Source organism: Capsicum annuum, chromosome 2, assembly GCF_002878395.1.
Source record: "Capsicum annuum cultivar UCD-10X-F1 chromosome 2, UCD10Xv1.1, whole genome shotgun sequence".
In the NCBI taxonomy this organism is placed as follows: Eukaryota; Viridiplantae; Streptophyta; class Magnoliopsida; order Solanales; family Solanaceae; genus Capsicum; species Capsicum annuum.
In genome coordinates this window covers 63,408,860-63,430,396 of record NC_061112.1, presented here as the reverse complement: position 1 = coordinate 63,430,396, position 21,537 = coordinate 63,408,860, and the positions used below count along the sequence as shown (strand labels likewise).

Here is a 21,537-nt window from a genome sequence, read left to right as displayed (position 1 = left end):
TTCATTTTTTCCAACTGAGCTTGACAATGTCGAGCGCATCTTCCACTATTTTTTGTGATAAAGATTTTTGATATTGTAAGTGCGGTCATGAAGCTTTGTTAAAGACTTCTTGGACTAAAATCGTAGGTTTTTTACTTGTAAGATTTCAAAGATAATATTTTTTTTATTTAATTAGTTGATTAATTATTGACTTGTAATTATTTTGTAATTATGTTCTCTTTTTTATAGAAATTAGGTGGATGCGATGACTTTGATTGGTATGAAGAACGACACTCTTCACAAGAAAATCGTGTAATCTGGAGTTTGTTGAACAACGTCAAGGCTTCTGAAGAGAAAAAAATTGAGCAAGAAGATACTATATTATTGCAGTTATTGCTACTGGTTTGGTGTTGTTGAGCACATGGATATTCAAGCCTAATTGTTGAAATTTTCATGGTGGTGTGTGTATTGCTACTGGTTTGGTGTTGTAGAGCACATGGATATTCAAGCGTAACTGTTGGATCAAAAAGATTTAGGCATATGTTGTAAAATTTAGGTCATCTGTTGGAAATTATCAAACAGGTCTTCCCACTGTTGCAACAGATTAAACTTAGATTATTAGATTATTCATAGAAATAACATCGGTGTAATCCAACAGAAGACCAACCTATTACAACAGATAAACTATCTGCCAGAAGGGATTCAATATATTTTACAACAGATTGACAATCTAATCTATTGCATTGTAAAAAACTCAACTTTCATTAGAAAAAATTATTGCCACTACATGTACATGTAATAAAGTGAAGGGTGACTTAAAATTAAAAATTTCTATTTCACAGGCTCTTCTATATACACAGGCTTCAAACGTCCAGTTAGTAACCCATAAGCCCAGACCTCTTGCAGGTTTTCCACAGTGTTGTCGCATAGAAAAGTCGTTGGTTAGGCCATTTCTGTGCCGATTAGCAAACATTCGATGTGTGTAAGAGCGTCCGAGCCACTCGCTTTAGCGGCATCATCTTTTGGAAGGATCATTCCCCTATTTCGACCTTCAAAATTCCATGATTTCTTCATCAACACTTCCTTTGGCAAATGATTCATCAGTTTACTCCCCCTCAACAAGATGGGCAACAGCACCATCAGTGGCTCCACAAAGAGAAAAAGATCAAAATCATCGATGAGAGGTACGTTAGATTCATAAACATTGATCTTTCCCTCCTCGAATAGTATCTCAATAGCCTGATAATGCATTTCATTCACGCTAATGACTATAAGAATCCTTTTTTCCTCGATCCATCGCTTGCCATGTGGATTTAGCATGTCCCCTCTAATATATTTTATTATTTCTTCTTCATCCAAGACCAACGTAGGAACTAGGAAATCAAGTCCCATGCCAAGGGATGACGTCTCTCCATTGAGTTTATCGTACCTATCCTTTAGCTTCTTGCAGAAGTTGAGGTCCATTATCCTATTGGCAGCGTCATAAGCTTTCCCATACGTTAATTGCCTTTTCCTCATGAGATAGAGAATTATGTCAATATATTGTGAGATAAGAAGTCAATTTTTAAATAGGTTAGTAATTGTAAAGATGCGATGGATGGTCTATCTGTTGCATAGGGTTCTCTGAATCAATAATCCAATGCAACTTATGCAACAGATGGATAATAAGTTATAACAGCACCACTACCAGTTGCACCAATATACCCAGCTGTTGCAACAGATATGAAATCTGTTGTGTGTCTTCTTCTTCATGGGGTAGATTAGAATGGCTAGGTTAGGAAAAGTAAACTTGTCTTTTCCTTATACGGCATACACGTATCAGTCATAGTCTGGAAGTCTCGAGGGGAAAAGGGTGTCCTGGGGTAATCTGGTGCATCTGGCTTAGCATTTTTGGCCTGTCGCAGATCCCTCTTCTCTTCGGCGCAAAGTTCCGCATATATGTCCACCTTCTTTACTGGCCCCTGAACTTCAACAGCTTTTAGAGAGGGAGGAATTATAATTTTTTTTATTTCTGAGCGAAGAGTATGTCTCTAATTGCTTTTTTCTTTCTCCTAACCAACACTGTAGGAGTGTGTGGCTCCCTCACCTTCTTTGATGGTATGACACACCTCTTGGATTTGAATTCCTCGATAGCTTTAGAGATAGCCTTTACTTTTTCAAAGAGTTTATCCTGTTTGTCCTTGCACTCATCGCATTCACAACGAAAACACGAGGGTGAAGAGGGGTGAGAGAGACCAGTGTAAGGGCGAAAAGGGATATTTTCAAACATATTTATTCTTTCTTGAGCATCAACATGCTCATCATCATAAGTGGTAGCAGCATCAGCATGCCTGCCACCAACACCAACAACTCCACCAGAAGAAGCACCTGGATCTGCCTTAGTAAAAGGTTGGTCATAAAAAGCCTCAACATTAGGCTGACCTTACCTAACTGCTCTTCTTATGGTTGTTGCTCCAGCCAATTCCTTCTTTATTAACTCCACTGTTGGGTCTGCTACAATATCAATATGACCTAGAGTAATATAAGAAGTCATCACCGACTCCTCCTCAGTAGGCACGATCCATGGATACATAACCTATAAAAAAAAAAATAGATGCATTTAAATCATATAATATAATAATTTTCACAGTTGGGATACATTTTAAAAAAAAACACATTTGTTGCATAGTTTGTAGCATATGGTTAAAATTTGTTTGAGTCTGGTTCAGAGAAACAGAGCAACACATGGATAATCTGATGCAAAATATCAATTATTTTTTGCAACAGTTGCACAAGATGGGTAATCTATTATGCAACAGATTATCTGTACATCGTAATAGATAAATAATATGTTATCAGACTAAACATTTGTTGAAAATTTGTAGTAGATGGTTAATATTTTAGGAGTCGGATTCAAAAAACCAAAGCAACAGATGGGTAATCTGATGCAAGATATACCCTATCGCAAAAAATGTCCCATCTGGTATATCAGATATAACATCTGTTGCACCAGATATAACATCTGTTCAATATCTTTCTTATCTTTAAGCAGAATTATTTTTCATGAAGAAGACGTACTGCCTCATCCAGAGGGTTAAAGAGATACGCCTCCTTAATATTGGTGTTGCTCTTTGCATCCAACCACCCCTTGGATGAGAAACCTCACTGCTTTCGGAGGGGAGGAATGGCTTCAAATGCCCAAGCCTAAAAAATGTAAACAGTAAGCAAGCAAAAAAAATCATAATAACTATATTCAATATAAATTAATGGATGAGAAAAATTAGTGATTAATTTTACCATAAAAGCCCAAGAAAAGCCGTATAATATGATCGTCCCTGAGGATAGCTATGTCAGTAAATATTGGGCAGTCAAGTAGAAGTTGTCATATCCCCAGGGATAATTGTTGAATTTATCAAAATCCTCAGCACGCACCAACAAATCATCTTCTATGACCTTGTTGATGTCTCTTGTCAATATAAACGAATGAACAAACCAAACTAAGCACAATTGCTTCGTGTACTGCTCTGGTATGGTGTTATCCTCGAGATCTGTCAACAAATTTGATGCTTTGTAGCCACGTCGAGTAATGTCAAACAACTCACCTATTTTTTCCTTGCATTTTCTTGCCTTGGATCTTTTGCGAGGTGGTGGTCCTTCTGGATGATGGCATTTCAAGCCCGTCACTATGTCAAACACTTGCAAGCCAAAAAAAATAGGCATGCCATAGTAGTTGATCCAGATTTCATCCATCTTCTTTTTGCCCCCTCCTCCGAATCTTTATCATTCCCCGCGTACTTGATTCTGCGCTTGAGAAGACCATATACCATCGTCATAGGGAAACGAATACAAGCAGAGGGGTCCTCAGGCAGCTCGAGAAAGCGTCCAAAGCAGCTCTTCTTAAAAAGTCTGCCTATGTTCTCGTTCTTCATAATTTTCATAAAATGTTCAAAAATTTTCTCCATCTGACATTTAAGTACAATTTGACCAGTTAGTTATTTTCCTTCTAGGTCATTTATCGGTATCGCAACTTGAAACATGTCAATACTAAAAGTTTTGACAGGATCATGCTGGGATGTTGATATTAACTCACGCCCCATCGGTGATCCATTATCATCATGTTGATAATCATTCTCTTTCTCTTTCTCACTCTCCAATTCCTCCTCTTTCTCACTTTAATTTTCTTCATCATCATCTACAGATCCTTTTCCACCTCCCTCAATGTTGTTTTCATATCTCTCCTCAGCTTTACTTTTCCCTGACTGAGATTTTTTAGGAATCTCCTCCGAATCCCTCTGTACTATAGCCTTTTTTTAAGTGGTCAGACGTTGATCCACTTTTACTTTCTTTTCTTTTGGGAGACATGTTTTACCTACAGACAAAGAAAACTAAATTACATTACAATTGATGTATGCATAGATTTTAAAAAATACATTACAAACACCACGAATACCGACACACCAATAGCCACCACCACAAACACCACCAACCAATGTCAACAAACAAACAAACACCACAAATACCGACACCATCGACAACCACCACATCGATAACCACCACAAACACCACCAACCAATGCCACCAACCAATGCCACCACAAACACCAACACTACAAACACCATCCAACAATATCACAATAGTCAACGGAACATTGTGATGGAAACTAGGGATTTCTCAAGTTCTTCCTATGATTTTACCATTAAAACTCAAAATTGTAAACCCATTCTCGAAGATAATACAACTAAAATTTTTATTTTTCATCATTAATTTAAAAGCCCTTATTTTTTAGAAAAAAAATAACAAATATAAAGCTTTTCTCAAACTCTGTTGCCTACGAAGATAAATAAAATGACTGATACAAGAAAGAATAAAGTTGAAAATAACACCTATGTGTTCGGAAATGAGAAGAAAAGTGATCTATTATGGAGGTTTGAGAAAATTTATTGAGTAGTTATTGTCTGTACTGTATTAGAAAGAGCGGGACCTAGAGATTTGAAATGATGAAATATTTTGTATTGGTTGATTTGTATTTTGGAAAAGAATGAAAAGTAGTTTTGAAAATGTTAACTTGTTTCGAATTGATCTTAATTATTTTTAAAATCAAAAAATATATGCGTAAATTTTAACCCTCTCATCATGCAATTGCCAAAAGGGTAATTCAATTAAAATTGTATAAAAATAATTAAATTTGTAGTTGACCGAGTACTCCAGGTGACCCGAGACCCCAGGTGACCCTATGAAAACTCACCCCTGGTCCTAGATTAATCAATTTAGGCACTATTAGTCAACATATGAACTTGATTGAAGTGGTAAAAAATAAATGTTCAACATGTTGCGTCAGATTTCTCATCTATTGTAAATTATCAATCAGATTAGGTAACAACAGATTACGAATCTGTTGCAAATTATCAAACAGATTAAGTCATCTGTTGTGACAGATTACCCATCTGTTGTAAATTATCAAATGGATTATCATATGTCATAACAGATTACCCATATATTGTAAATTATCAAATAGGCACTACCATCTGTCGTGGATAACCCTATGAGAGCTCACCCCTAGTCCTAGATTAATCGATAGTTTACCCTATGAGAACTCACCCCTAGTCCTAGATTATTCAATTAAGGTATTAGTACCCTAGTCCTAGGTTAATCAATTAAGGTATTAATCTAACATATAATGTAGTAAGAATTGGTTTGGCTCAGAGTGATCGATCGACAACTCTGATCGGGAGAAACGTAGTACCATCTCATCATGCAATTGCCAAAAGACTCAATTGAAGTTGTAGTTGACCCTATGAGAACTCACCCCTAGTCCTAGACTATTCAATTAAGGTATTAGTACCCTAGTCCTCGATTAATCAATTAAGGTATTAGTCTAACATATGAGGTAGTAAGAATCGGTTCGGCTCAGAGTGATCATTCGCGACTCTGGTCAGGAGGAATGCAATATCGTCTCATCATGCAATTGTCAAAAGACTAAATTAAAGTTTAGTTGACCCTATGAGAACTCATATTCAATTAAGTTATTAGTCTAACATATGAACTCAATTGAATTATATATAAACAAATGTTCAACCTGTTACAACAGATGTCTTTTCTGTTGGATAAAATCAAATAGATTGTGTAATCTGTTGCAATATATTACATATTTGTTGTAAACTATAAAAAATATTATGTCATTTGTTGCGACAGATCATGAATCTATTGTAAACTATCAAACAGTTTAAGTCATCTGTTGCGACAGATTACCCATCTGTTATAAATTATCAAATAGGCACTGTTATCTATTATAGTTGACATTATGAGAACTCACCCCTAGTCCTAGATTAATTAATTAAGGAATTAGTTAAACATATGAGGTAGTAAGAATCGGTTCAACTCAGAGTGATCGATCGATGACTCTTGTCGGGAGGAATGCAGTCCCGTCTCATCATGTATTTTCCAAAAGACTCAATTAAAGTTGTAGTTGACCAAATGAGAACTCACCCCTAGTCCCAGATTATTCAATTAAGGTACTAGTTGAACATACAAGGTAGTAAGAATTGGTTCGTCTCAGAGTGATCGATCGATGACTCTTGTCGGGAGGAATGCAATACTATCTCATCATGCAATTGCCAAAAGACTCAATTAAAGTTGTAGTTGACCCTTTGAGCTCATTTATCCATCCCTAGTTCTACCTAGATCAATGTAGGTACTATTATTAATCTTAACATTAAGTTAATGAGAACTCATTTCAACTCAGAGTGATCGATCGACGACTCGGGTCGGGATGAACGCAATACTAATACCATACAAATGCAATGACTCATTTAGATTTGTAGTTGACCCTATGAGCTTATTCATTCATCCCTCGTTCCATCTAGATCGATGTAGGTACTATAATTAATCTTAACATTAAGTTAATGAGGAGCTCATTTTTTCATCCCTAGTTCCTCCTAAATCAATTGCAATGAAATTTGTTGTAACAAACAACTGAACTGTTGGAGAATTTCAAACAGATAATAATATTTGTTGCAACAGATGATATCTCAGATTTAATTATAAAATAGATATTTGCATCTGTTATGACGGATGACTGAGCTGTTGGAAATTTTCAAACAGATATTGATATCTATTGTAACAGATAATGTTTCTGATTTAGTTATCAAACAGACATTTCCATCTGTTGGCACAGATGACTGAGCTTTTGGGATTTTTCAAACAGATATTTAAATCTGTTGCAACAGATAACATATTGTTTGAAAATCTTTTTTTTCTTTTAATTTTAAAGTAAGTTACTATCCGAGTAGATAAAGTAGTAGTACTAATAAAGGCGGTAAAAAATATTTCTTGGATAACTCAAAAATCTCATTGAGTAGTCTTTTCCTGTCTTTTCAATGTCACCTATTTCTTTCCTCGTGCCCCTCAAATTATTAGTGAATATTAATTAATGATTATTGAAACCCCTAATACTTCTTTCATTTCATTTTGACTTGGCACACCCATTAAGAAATTAATTAGGGGTTTATTTTACTACCAAATTAGACTTATTAATTATGCTTTGAAAATATAAATTTGAATAAATACAATTTGTTTAGTCATTTAATATTAAGGGTAGTACATCTAGAAATTAGAATTATCTCATCTCTCCTCTCCACTCCTTCAGCCCTAAATCTCTCATCTTTTATTTTTATATCCTCTTTAGGGTTATCACAGCCTTTTTTTCTCCTCTTTCTCATAAATTTTTATTCGGATCTAAACCGATTGATATCCATATCTTAGATTCCTCGACTAAAATTATTGTTTTGACCCTTTTTTGACATTAAGGTATGATATAATTCACTATTGCTCTTTCATTCTCGTCTTCTTCTTGCAAGTTATTTACATCTTTTTTATCTAATTACCATTTTCCCATATCATATTTATTTAAAAAATTTGAAGAAACTTTTAATTGCTGAATAAACGAACTGTGAATTTTTATTACAAGATACGAAAAAAAGTCATTTGTTGGGAGAAGTTTAAAAGATATTTTGGCAGTATTATTTTTTTGATGTATTTATTTATTTCTTTGTTGTTGATGTTGTTATTGATGTTGTTGGTGGGGTTGGCGTTGTTGGAATTTATGGTGCGGTGTTGTTGATAGTGGCGGGTCCAGGTTTTGTAGACGGTGGGAGCTTCTTAGCTTAAAAATAGAGGAGTCCAAATAATCAACACAAGGAGTAAGTGAGAAAAAAAACAAAAGAAAGTTTAAAGTGAATAAGGAGAGAAGAGTTGGTTACCAAAACTAAAAAAATATGTGCTGAGTGGGAATTGAACTCAAGACCAAAAGAAATAAATAACCTTAAGCACCCATAAATAACAACTAGGCTAACCAAACAACTCTTACTATGGGTGCTCACTGATTAGATTATATACGTTTTTTCTTAATTTCTATATAAATATATAAAGTTTGAAATGAGTTCTGTCTGTAATCGCGTACCCGGAGGACTCTATGTGGGTCCGTCCCTGGTTGTTGATTGTGTTGGAACATAGGATGTATGCTTCTTTGTTGTTGATGATGTTGTTGGAAGAAATGTTGCTTTTTTCTTTATTGTTGATATTTTTTATTTGTTGTTTGTAGTTTATGTTGTTGTTGATGTTGCAACAGATGGAGCAACTGTTGGAACAAATCAAACCACCAGCAAGGCTGCTATTTATTCTAATAAACTCCACATCTGTTGCATCAGACTCCATATCTGACGCAATAGACTCCACATCTGACACAACAGACTCCTCATCTGATGCAATAGACTCTACATCTATTGTAACAGAAGGATAATTTTCTTTCTGTGACATAAATTTTTTTCTTTCTTCTTTGTAGATATAAAAGAAACTGAAAGTTGATCAACTTTTGCCTGACCATCACAAGAGGCTGCAGTAAAGATAGGTTCGGAGAAATAAGCTGCATGCAGATGGAACCACTTCATATGTGGGAGTATGTATTATTGATAATGTTATCGTGGAAATACACATAGAGTACACTGATTTTGTGAATGTTGTTTTTACCGATTAGTCATAGACCATTCAAATAAGATATTTGCAATTTTATAGTTAAGTTTGGTAGGTCCGAACTGATAGGCTGAGGACCATGAATATGGTTCTGATACCTTGTTAAGATTTAATGTCGGATGTTGCTAATGTTTATTTGTTATGCCTTCTACAGACTTTCGTTGTGGTAAGCATTTCTAGCGATGGTGTAGACTTTTGCATAACATATATGTTGTCCTCGATATGGTAGAAGAATGATCAATCTTGCCCCTCCTTACTTATATTGTGCATGGAAATGTGAAGAGTGGAAGGAAAAACATGATGGTGTGATTAATACTGTTAATGCATTAACTATTGATGTAAAGGAAATGATATCTAACTGTAGTGTCATTCGATCAAAGAGGATTTCAGTTTCATTCAATCCATTAGAGATTAAGGCTAATAGGAGAAAGAAAGTAATTTCCAAGGCATTATCAAGTATCCAAAAAAAATTCAGATCTGACAAAGGTAAGAAGATAAAAAGGAGAAGGGAATAGGAAGGAAAAACTGAATGCTAGATTTAGTTCATCTTGTTTCGTTATGTAGAGATACTCCATCTAATTTTGAGTGCTTTTTATTTTCAGGATGGTGAGGAAAGAAGAATCTCCCAATCATTAGCTAATACCAGAAACAAGACATCTGATGTTATTGAACCACCAGACTGCCCTGTGAAGTTTGATAATCTAGAAGATGTCTTTGCTCGAGTTAGTCAACGGATTAAACGATCTCAATCACTTGGTTTTTCTGTTGATCAATCTTCTCCGTAGAAGACAAGATATCAACAGAACTACTTGACACAGCAAAAGCTGATATCGATATATTACTGATTATGTCTTCTCAAGACTTGCTTCTACCAGAAAATTGTTCTGCGTTGAGTGATGCACTATCCATATATGCTGCAGCACAAGATTTATCAACCGAGAGAGCGTTTGACTTGGAAAAACTCAAAGCGAACCTTCCATACTTCTCCTTGACCATGCGTAGAGCTAAGAAGGACCAAGAGGAGTATTATAAAAAAACTGCCAAGAAATAAAGTGAGTGGTCCTCGTTGACAAACTCACAAAAGATCAAGAGCTCTATACTGAGCTTAACGACCACAATAACAAAATGATTGAATTGAAAGTGGTGTGACTTCACTTAGTCAAACAAAAAGCCATAACTGTTCATATACCTTAATTAAATAAAACTGGCGACTTTTCCAATATGTAAATTAAAAAAAATGGATCTAAATATAATATTTTATCTTTTTATTGTATTTCAAAAAGAGACAGATTGGTAATCTGTTGCAAAATATATTCCACCTATCAGATAACTTACAATATATGGACAATCTGTTGCAACAGATGGATATATCATTTTACTTTTTCATCAGTTGTGGCATCTGTTGCAACTTGCTAGTCATTTGTTTATTCAATTTCATCAAGAGCAATAGATTTTTCTAAACACTTTTTGGCCAAACTCAATTTTTGCTCTTGGATTGCTTCTCTTTTTTTCTTTGCATCCTTCAAGCTGGCCTCCAAATTTAATTTTTGCCATCAATTTAATAGCAAAAATTTAATTTGGTTGAAGGATGCAAAGAGATAACTTACAACATATGGAAAATTTACTGCAATAGATGGATATATCAGTTTGTTTTTCCATCAGTTGTGGAGTCTGTTGCATTTGCTAGTCATCTATTTATTCAATTTCATCGAGAGCAATCGATTTTTCTAAATACTTCTTGGCCAAACTCAATTTTGGCTCTTGGATTGCTTCATTTTATAAATAGGTCCCTCCGGCCTCCTCTCACTCCTCACTCACTCGTTCATTCTACTATACTTACAAACATTACTAATTTGGCTGATCTAGATTCGTACAAGAAGGTTCATATCGAGTCATTGCAGGAACTTCAAAGGCAGTTTGAATATCGAGTCCTTGCAGGAACTTCAAAGGCAGTTTGATGAACTCCAGAAGGATTTGGCCGACTTCGAAGCAAGGGTGAGGAGGGTCCAGCTGCTGCCGGATGAAAATTGTCAGTTTAACAATAATAATAATAATAATTAGGTTATATTTTTTTTCTTTCTTTTAGAGTATGTATTTTCCTTTTTTATATCCGATCTACCTATAAGGGATTCAAAAAAATCCATGTATTTTCCTTTTTTATATCCGATCTACCTATAAGGGATTCAAAAAAATCCATGTATATGTATATGTTTGGTTTGGTTTGGTCGACTTTGAATTTTTATTTCTTATTCAATATTTAATTATCATTCTATTTATTCCCTGATCTTAACATGTTGGCGGTTGAAGGTAGGGATTGAGAACTTGTGGCAACAGATGGTGGTGAAAGTCATGATAAGAAATTCTCCTAAAAATGATTTGTTAATAAATATTAAGGAACTAAGTGATATTATAATCGTAAAAGAAAGATTATTTAATTTAAAAAAAGTCACAACATTAGATTAATTTAATTAAGATATATGATGCTATGATTTTTAAGAAAAAAGTTAATGAATAGTCGTGACAGTGACTTTTGTCTAAACACATTCAACAAACAAAAATAAAAAACACTTCTGATGCATCAAATTCCTCATCTGTTGCGACTGATGAATAGTTAGAAGAAATTAAAAAAGCTCCTTAAACAGATGGTCATTTTATAGAAACAGATGTTATATTTGTTGAAATAGATGGGTTATCTGATGCAACAGATATACAATCTGTTGTCATAACTCAATTAATAAAAATGGTTATTAAAGAAACGGAACGGTTATTGAAAACCAGGTGTATTCGATTTTTAAATTGAGAAAAAATTTATTTAAATTTAATAAGTTGAAAAGTCATGACTTATCACAATAATAAAAAACTCACCACCAACTTGATTTAATTAAGTCATTTCTTTTCACAGAAAAAAATAAGGAATAAATGATAAACACAATTTAACCCATAAAAAACTCACCAGAAATATTCTTGTTTTTAAATCTTCTTTATTAATTTATATAATTAAAAAGTTAAAAAATTTGGATGTCACAAAGATAATTTATTTTTTAAATATATATATATATATATATATTATATGTTGCAACAGATATATTATCTGATGTAACAGGTTAACTATTTGTTGCAACGGATGATATATCTGTTGTGACAAATGATTTATTTGATGCAACAGATATATAATATGTTGTCCAACTGAGTGTAAAAAAATAATTGCTGGAAAGAACTAATTATTTTAATAATTATAAAGCTGAAAAGTCATGACATAGTCAGAATATTGCTTAATTTAATTAAGTCATAACTTTTTACAGTAATCAAGAATGTCATTAATAAATGAAGGTGAACAGTTGTGCCTTTAAATCTGCTTTATTAATTTATATAATTAAAAAGTCAAAAAATTTGGATGTCATGAAGATAATTTATTTTTTAAAAAAAACATATATATTATATGTTGCAACAAATATATTATCTAATGCAACAGATTATCTATTAGTTGTAAATGATGATATATCTATTGTAATAGATGATTTATCTGATGCAACAGATATATTATTTGTTGTCCAACTCAGTATAAAAAAAATGATTCCAGGAAAGAACTAATAATTTTAATAATAATAAATCTGAAAAGTCATGACTTATCACAATATTATTTAATTTAATTAAGTCATAACTTCTTACAGTGATCAAAAATATCATTAATAAATGGAGGTGAACAGTTGTGCCTTTAAATCTACTTTATTAATTTATATAATTAAAAAGTCAGAAAATTTGGATGTCATGAAGATAATTTATTTTAAAATAAATATATATATATATATATATATATATATATATTATATGTTGCAACAGGTTATCTATTTGTTGTAAATGATGATATACCTATTGTAATAGATGATTTATTTGATGCAACAGATATATTATTTGTTGTCCAACTCAGTATAAATAAAAAACGCTTCCTGTAAAGAACTAATAATTTTAATAATAATAAATCTGAAAAGTCATGACTTATCACAATATTGTTTAATTTAATTAAATCATAACTTCTTACCGTGATAAAAAAATGTCATTAATAAATGGAGGTGAACAGTTGTGCCATTAAATCTGCTTTATTAATTTATATAATTAAAAAATCAGAAAATTTGAATGTCATGAAGATAATTAATTTTTAAATATATATATATATATATTATATGTTGCAACAGATATATTATCTGATGCAACAGGTTATCTATTTGTTGTAAATGATGATATATCTGTTGTAACAGATGATTTATCTGATGCAACAGATATATTATCTGTTGTCCAACTCAGTGTAAAAAAAATGGTTCCTGGAAAGAACTAATTATTAATAATAATAAAGCTGAAAAGTCATGACTTATCATAATATTGATTAATTTAATTAAATCATAACTTTTTACAGTAATCAGGAATGTCATTAATAAATGGAGGTGAACAGTTCCGATTTTTTGCCTAACTCAATGGAGGTGAACAGTTCTGATTTTTTGCCTAACTCATTCAAGTTCAATCCTCTATAAAAAAGTCTCTTCTTACTCAGTCGTTCAATCTACTACACACTATTTATTCCTTGATCTTGTTACACCTTCAACTACTTTCTCTTCAAGGACTTGATAGCTTTTTCCTGTCTCTGGTAACTTGTTTTCTTGATTTTTGTGTAAATATTCGTTGTATATTACATTACATTCGAATTCTTTCTTTTCTTACTTTTGTTTTTCCATGTGTTTTGTCAACTTATGTGTTTTCTAGATATGGATGATCTTGTGTGGGATATCGCTATTTTACAAGACGCCATGCGGGAACTGCAGAAGGAGGTTTATGACCTGCATTGGGAGTTGGCCGCACTGCTGCTGCCCGTTGAAGATTGGCCGGTTGGTCATACAAATAATAATGATGTTAATATTGATGATAATAATAATTAAGCTTTTTTTCTTTTATCTATGTATTTTTTTGTTTGTTTTATAAAAAATTATGTTTGAAGCACTTGACTTTTTATTTCTTATTTAATTTTCGTCCTTTCTATTTCTATTTCTTAACGAATGACATGTCTACAATTAAAGAATAATTTGATTCCAATATCAATAGTAAGAACATATGAGTTATCTGTTAGGTTTTGTGTGTGACAGGAGCTGTATTTTGTTGTTCGAAACATATTAGTAATCTGATGAAACAGATTATTTATCTGTTGAAACAGATTACTAATTTGGTGTAGCAAAATACTCATCTATTCGATTCATATTAGGGCACCTAGAACCCTTAAACATGAATCCAACATAAGTCTACTGTTACAACAGAACATTTATCTGGTGCCGCAGATAATGGATCTATTTAAATAGATTGCTCTTGTATTGCATTCATGTTCGCATGCAAACTATTGTTAAAAAACAACACACTAGCAGTTACCCAGATTCAACTAAAAAGCATAATCTGACTTACCAAAGTCTCCTCTCAAGTAAATTACAAAGTTGAAAGTGATTTACGAAATAAAATTTGACATAAGAATTTGGTCAAAGAACAGCAGTTGGGGTAACAATAACAACAACAACAATGGTCAACAAGAAGAATATAAAGATGATAATTAAGTATAAGATGATGATAATGAATCAGAAGATAATGAATAAAGCAGCAGCAACAATGAACAACAAATATCGCGAAGAGAGAAAAAATAACAACGGATGAGGAGAGAGAAAAAGGCATTTTTCTCCTTCGTTCCTCGTTATATATTAACTAACATTTGAATCAAAGTATAAATTTAAAAACTTGTGGGTTATTTTGAAATTTTTTAAACTTTCTTAAACCATAATTAAGTAATTGTCACCTCTACTCAATTATTAAGACTTGTGTCACCTACACCTCATTTTAAAACTCTTTTGTCGCCTGTGGCCAAACCCCCTAATCTCTCTCCTTTATTTTCTCCTTTAATTTTCTCTTTTTTCGATCTCCTTTTTTTTTTTTTCATTTTTTCTTCTTTTTTCTCTCTTCCTTTTTTCTTTTTTTTTTCTTTTTTTCCTTTTCCTTTTTTCACATTTTTTATATTTTCTTTTTTTCTTTTTCATCTTTTTTTCTTTTTTTGTTTTTATTTCTTTTTTCTTTGCAGTTTTTTTGTACTTTTTTTAAAAAAAATCATTCTTGTTTAATTTTTTTTCATTTTTTCCTCCTATTTTTTCTTTTTTGTATCTTATTTTTTTCTCTTTTTTTTTTCTTGTTGTATTTATATTTTATCTATATCTTTTTGTATTTATTTGTATCACACTATATATTTTAAATAAATTTATTATTTGAGTAGTTTAGTTATGAATATGTATTATTTATCATTTATATTTCTATACAAATAAGTATATGAATTAATTGTATTTGCTTGAATTTAAAATATACAAATATGCAATGCATTATTCAATACAAATGTATCATCAATATTTGTATGTCAAATTTATTCAATTCAATAGTTAAAGTTGTTGCAATGTGACCAGGAGGTCACGAGTTCAAGCCTTAGAAACAGCCTCTGGCAGAAATTCAAGGTAAGGTTGCGTACAATATATCCTTGTGGTGGGAGCCCTCCCTGGACACCGCGCATAGCGATAGCTTTAGTGCACCAAGCTACTCTTTTTTATTTGTATATAAACAAGGGCCATTTGTATGCGTATGGTTCAACTTGTATAAACATGTATCATTTGATACATATGTAGCATTTTTATTTGTATAATTTGGCATTTGCAATGTTCAATTTGTATCAATAAAATTGATGAATATAAATACAAGTGTTCATAGAAAAAAATAACAATTCTTTTTCGATTGTTTAAAAATACAAATGATGTTGTCAACTATAAATTCAAATACAGATAATAAAATAAATAAAATTATAAATACAAATACAATATGCGGTCAACTTACAAATACAAATACAAAATAGTTCTTTAAAAATACAAGTGTATCCAAAAAAATAGAATACAAATACAAATACAAATACAAATACAAACAAAATGAAATCACAAAATATAAATACAATATGTAGTCAAAAATAAACACAACTACAAAACACTTTTTAAAATGCAAGTGTCAATTGTATAAAATATGAATGATGGTGGGAACTATAAAATATAAATACAAGTACGAATTATAATATACAAATACAAATACGAACTATAAAATACAAATACAAAAGCAACATTTTTCTTTCTCGTTTCTTATTCATTTTTCTCTTTTCTTTCCTTTTTGTTTTCCTTTCCTTTTTCTGTATTTTTTCCCCTTCTTCTTCTTTTTTTGTTTTTTTATCAATACATTATCATTTGTATTTTGATAGTTTAGCCATAACTTTGTATTATTTATTATTTATATTTGAATACAAAAATGTATATGAATTTATTGTATTTGCTTGAGTCTAAAATATGCAAATATGTAATGTCTCATGTAAGTATAAATGTATCATCAGTATTTGTATGTTAAATTTATCATTCGTATTTGTATATAAACAAGTATCATTTGTATGTGTATGATTCAAGTTGAAAAAATATGTATTATTTAATATAAATGTAACATTTGTATTTGTATAATTCAGTATTTGTAGTTATATTGTTCAATTTGTAGCAATAAAATATAATTTGTATCATTAAATATAAATACTAGTGTTTAAAGAAAGAAAATAACATTTCATCTTCAATTATTTTACTATTATATAGAAGAGTGAGCCCTGGACGATCAAGAGCAGAATAGTCTTTTAACTCATACATTAAAGGGCAAAATGATAATTAACATATTATATCATAAGTGGTGCTCAATCCAATTAGAAGCCTCCGTTTCTGTTTTCATTCTCTTCACCTGTTTCAAACTGATAACATGATTCGAGAAGCCCCCATCTTCTCAGTAAGGTCTTCCAATTCAGGTAAGCTTTTTCTCTTAGTTTTTGCTTTAATCTTTCTCCCAATTCTTTTTAAATTTATTACAAATAATCATTGCAGTAGCCTACTTTCTTGAATCCTGATTGTGGGTATGTCCCTCTTCCTCCTAGAATTCAATGGACCATACCTTACGCGTCACTTGCCACTACAGACAATTATTTTTTGTTGCAACTGAATTAATTTTGATTGGTTATTTTCTGCTAGTTTTAATTGTTTATTTTCTGCTAGTTTTAACTACTGCTAAAAAATTGTAAACTAAGTTTGTGGCAGTAGAATTAGAAAGCAAATGAACTAATTGTATTTTGTGTTTATTAGTTGTTAAATCCTGTCTTATGTTAACAACGACATAAATCTCATTTCACATGAATTTTATTTGTAATTTCCAGCTTCATATATCTTTTTACCATCTTAATGAACATGTATCTTTACTTTATTATTAAAGGTGAAATTGAACAGATAATTCGTTGTTTATTTTGTCAGCTCTTATTTATATTTTTTTCATCCTGACAAAAATAAAATATATTATTTTATTCTAAAAATAATAGGATGTGGAAGGTTGTGATGATTGAGAAGCTGTAAGTTGAATATTTTTGAGATAATTGATGATTCTGTGTTATTTGCACCTAATATCTGTAGGCTATTGTTTCTGCTTTTTAGCTTCAAAATGTATGCATATTATCTATCTATAATCAAACTCCTACTTTTTTCTTATTTGTGTATTGATTAATCAGTGCAATGCATTATTGTTATTAAATTTTAGTCATTCACAAATTTTTGGAATGTTTTAGCTGATAGGTTGTTTCTTTGAATTTGTTTTCCTCAATATTATGGTATTGTTGCTTGCACCCAAATAGACACAAAAAGCTTTTGCAATTTCTAAATTACATATCATACAACCAGTCAGAAACTGAGAGAGACTGCTATTTGGATGTTTTTCATTCTCTTTTTTTTTTTGTAGTGCAGATTCAATAGAACGAGCTTTCCAGATTCTAGACCAAATTCCTGGTAGAGCAACAAGTGCATACAGCCACAGTCAGGTGACTATATCTTCTATCATATTGTCCTAGATTTGCAGCCAGTGTAATCATAAAACTTATGCTTGTGTTTGCTAAATCTAGGGCATCAAAGGATTACGTGATACAATTGCATTTGGTATCAAAGCTCATGATGGATTCCCTGCTGATCCAAATGATATTTTCTTGACTGATGGTGCAAGCCCTGCAGTAAATTATATTTGATCTCGGAAAGTTATTTTGTACAGCTTCGAAAGAAGTAACTAAAGGAGTAGCAAGTTGCTTATAATGTTAGTTTTTCATCTTCTATTCAGATCCATATGATGATGCAGTTGCTCATCGATTCAGAGAATGACGGAATTCTCTGTCCCATCCCCCAATATCCTCTTTATTCTGCTTCAATTTCCCTCCATGATGGAGCTCTCATAAGTGCTTTTGCATCAATATATAGTTTAGTAGTGTAGGTTGTATAGTTGTCTTTGAATGCAACTACCGGATCTTTATTAAAATAAATTATATTAACAGGTTATATTGACCTGCTTACTTCTGGAAGAAATTATAGTAACCTATTATTAATGAGAACTAACCTGATTGACTTACTCTTCAGTTGAAGGTAATCACACAAGAGCCTCTAATGTATGCTTTTATCTGGTATTTTAGGTTCCTTATTATCTTGATGAGGAAACAGGATGGGGATTTGAGGTCTTAAAGCTTGAGAATCAGCTGAAAACTGCAAAATCCAAGGGTATTAACATTAGGGCTTTGTTTGTGATCAATCTAGGCAATCCAACTAGGCAGGTATTGATTTTTTATATTTTGAAATCTCATTGTACCTTTTGTATAGAGGATGTGATTTATGTTATTTAATAAGAACCTACTTGGTTGGAAAATGCTGGTCTTCCCTTTGTCAATAATATTTCAGAATGGCATGATAGGTTCTTGTTGAGGCCAACCAACGAGAAATTGTGGAATTATGCAAGAAAGAAGGCCTTGTTCTTCTGGGAGATGAAGTGAGTTTTTTACCTTCTGACGCTTCTTTGCTTGGTTTCTGGCAAGTTCTTTCACTTCCATGGGAATTTACCAGTGATTCTCCAATTGTTTTGAAAGTGTTCACACTGTTTTTCATTCCTGAGTATTTTGCAATTAATTTTCTAATTTATAAGTCCTCTTATATGTTATGAAACTCATGCAGGTGTATCAAGAAAATGTTTATGTGCCTGAGAAGCAGTTCCACTCATTTAAGAAAGTTGTGTGCTCCATCTGACTTGGAGAAAAGGACATCTCTTTAGTTTCTTCCCAGTCTGTGTCAAAAGCTAGATATTACTTCCTCAATCCATCCCTCTTGTTGGTTGTCTTATCTCTTTCGTTTGTCTACATTATCACTTGTCAAATGAGAGTAATTTAGCTTTTTCTTTTCTATACCCATTATTATGGAAGAAAAAATCGCCTTGAGATAAACATTAGCTATTTTCAGCTTACCTTGACATCTCTTATTTTTTAAAAATCTTTTTTTTTAGAAGAATAACAAATATATTAGCTTGATGAATGATATGATACTTCAATAAACGATAAAAAAGTTTAAAAGAGTAGTATAACTCTTAAACATGGAAGACTTCTTACATATGGTGCTTGTTTTCTATAAGAGGGTTGCCTCTACTATCTGTTGCTTTAGTTTCAACTGTAATTGATGAATACATCACTTTTTAATGATGCTGGATCAACACGTACACCTATGTATATTGATTTGTGAAAATGATAGCAACAAATTGAACATCTAAAGAATAGAGTTGTTTCATGCTATTTAAAAATTTATGTAACCTTTTTTTTTTTTTTTTAAGTTTGTCAATTTCTCAGTTTGTAGAATTACATTATATATGTTATTATTATTGTAAGGTTATTTAAAAATTTATGTAACCTTTTTTTTTTTTTTAAGTTTATCAATTTCTCAGTTTGTAGAATTACATTAGATATTGTAGAATTACATTAGATATGTTATTATTATTGTAAGGTTATTTAAAAATTTATGTAACCTTTTTTTTTTTTTAAGTTTGTCAATTTCTTAGTTTGTAGAATTACATTAGATATGTTATTATTGTTGTAAGGTTTATGAATTTCTTCATATCTATGCTGTGCTAATTATTTTGTTTGTCACACTTTGTTGTGTTAATGTTTTCAAAGTAATGCTTAAAAAGGTGTCCCTCTTGCTATCCTTTGCCACGTATTTTTATGGTGAATTTGGACATTAGGCGTACTGCACTATTGTTTTACATCAACAGAAATATATCATTTGGTAGTGTGTGTTCGGAGGTCTATTGACTTAAGTATTGCAAATCAATACATTACTATTTTTAAATCAACATCATATTAGTAGTGTGTCCAACCCAAGTGTTGCATATTGATATACTATTATGTGAAAGTGCAGAACTTTATCAGGAAACTGTCAAGGTTATGCTTACTTTTGAATAATGTATATCACCGCAAAAAAAACAGAACATTGTTTCAAATGTTTGAGGAAAACAGAACTTATAGGGCTGTATAGACTACAGTGTTCTTTGGTGATTGATAAGAATCATTTTATAATTGACGTAGTAATTATTTTAAAATATTCATAATATTGCAGGTAATGAAGAAGACTACAACTTGGTATTTTATCATTTCGGCACAACAAATATATCGGCAGTCCAATGAGAAATATGATGCGTACTCCAGATATCTATTGATTCTATGGAGGTAATTAATTTCATAAATAATAATTGTTACAAATCTATTTTATAGGAATGCATGTTGTGAGAGGACCTGAACAGATGCAGGACTTCAGAGAACAAAATAGGGACGTAGAACTATTAGCTAAAGAAGGAGCAAAGAAGTGACTTTTTGATACCATATTTTTGCTGGCTGTTCTTTTCGGGTTTGCTTACGAATCGTACTGGCCATACATATTAGAAACAACTTTCTTAAGCTCTATTTCGACTTGTATCAAGTATTCAGTTTGTAATTGCTCTGTAGCAAGCAATATATACTTGTTAAATTTTATTAGATATGTTGCATTCTGATTATTTTTGTGAATGTGATCTGAATAAAGTCCAAAATTCACCATGCTTGAATGATGAACGAACAGGTTCTAATATTATTTCTGTCTTCCGAATAATATAACTAAGCTAATGCAACAAATAAGCTTAGCATAATATATCATAACTTAAATTGTTGGGCCGTGCTATGCATGGGCAAGAGTTATCTAGTAAAAATACAAATGATACAGGCAACTACAAATCTATATATATCTATATCTATATCTATAATATATTAAAAGTGTGAAAACTCTTATATATCTATATCTATGTCTATAATATATTAAAAGTGTGAAGACTCTTAAAAAAGTGATTCGAACTTTTTACCCTTCATTAAAAGACTTTTCTCTAGACAAAATTATCTTTTCATTATTTTTTTAATTTATTATTTAATTATTTTTTATTAGAGTATCTAGACTTCCTAAAATATATGGGACTCCTAAATATATGGTTGAAGAATTAATTAATATTTTCCTTTCTACTAGACTTTCAAAAATATATGGGACTCCTAAAATATATGATTAAAAAATTAATATTTTTCTTTCTACTGTTCAATTAAAAAAATACTGG

General features: G+C 31.5%; 1 protein-coding gene across 2 annotated transcripts; it reads left to right on the top strand.

Annotated features, from left to right (window-relative positions):
* Nucleotides 1-16,766: 16,766 nt before the first annotated feature.
* Nucleotides 16,767-20,965, top strand: LOC107860923 (alanine aminotransferase 2, mitochondrial-like). Of its 2 annotated transcripts, XM_047406307.1 has the most exons (6): nt 16,767-16,870; nt 17,850-17,923; nt 18,005-18,109; nt 18,560-18,697; nt 18,835-18,909; nt 19,092-19,754. In XM_047406307.1, the coding sequence occupies exons 1-6, from the start codon at nt 16,825-16,827 to the stop codon at nt 19,161-19,163; spliced, it is 510 nt and encodes a 169-aa protein (XP_047262263.1). In that variant the 5' UTR covers nt 16,767-16,824; the 3' UTR covers nt 19,164-19,754. The 2 variants fall into 2 exon arrangements, with proteins under 2 accessions (XP_047262263.1, XP_047262264.1); XM_047406308.1 differs by lacking the exons at nt 18,835-18,909; nt 19,092-19,754 and adding an exon at nt 20,675-20,965.
* The last annotated feature ends 572 nt before the right edge of the window (nt 20,966-21,537 follow it).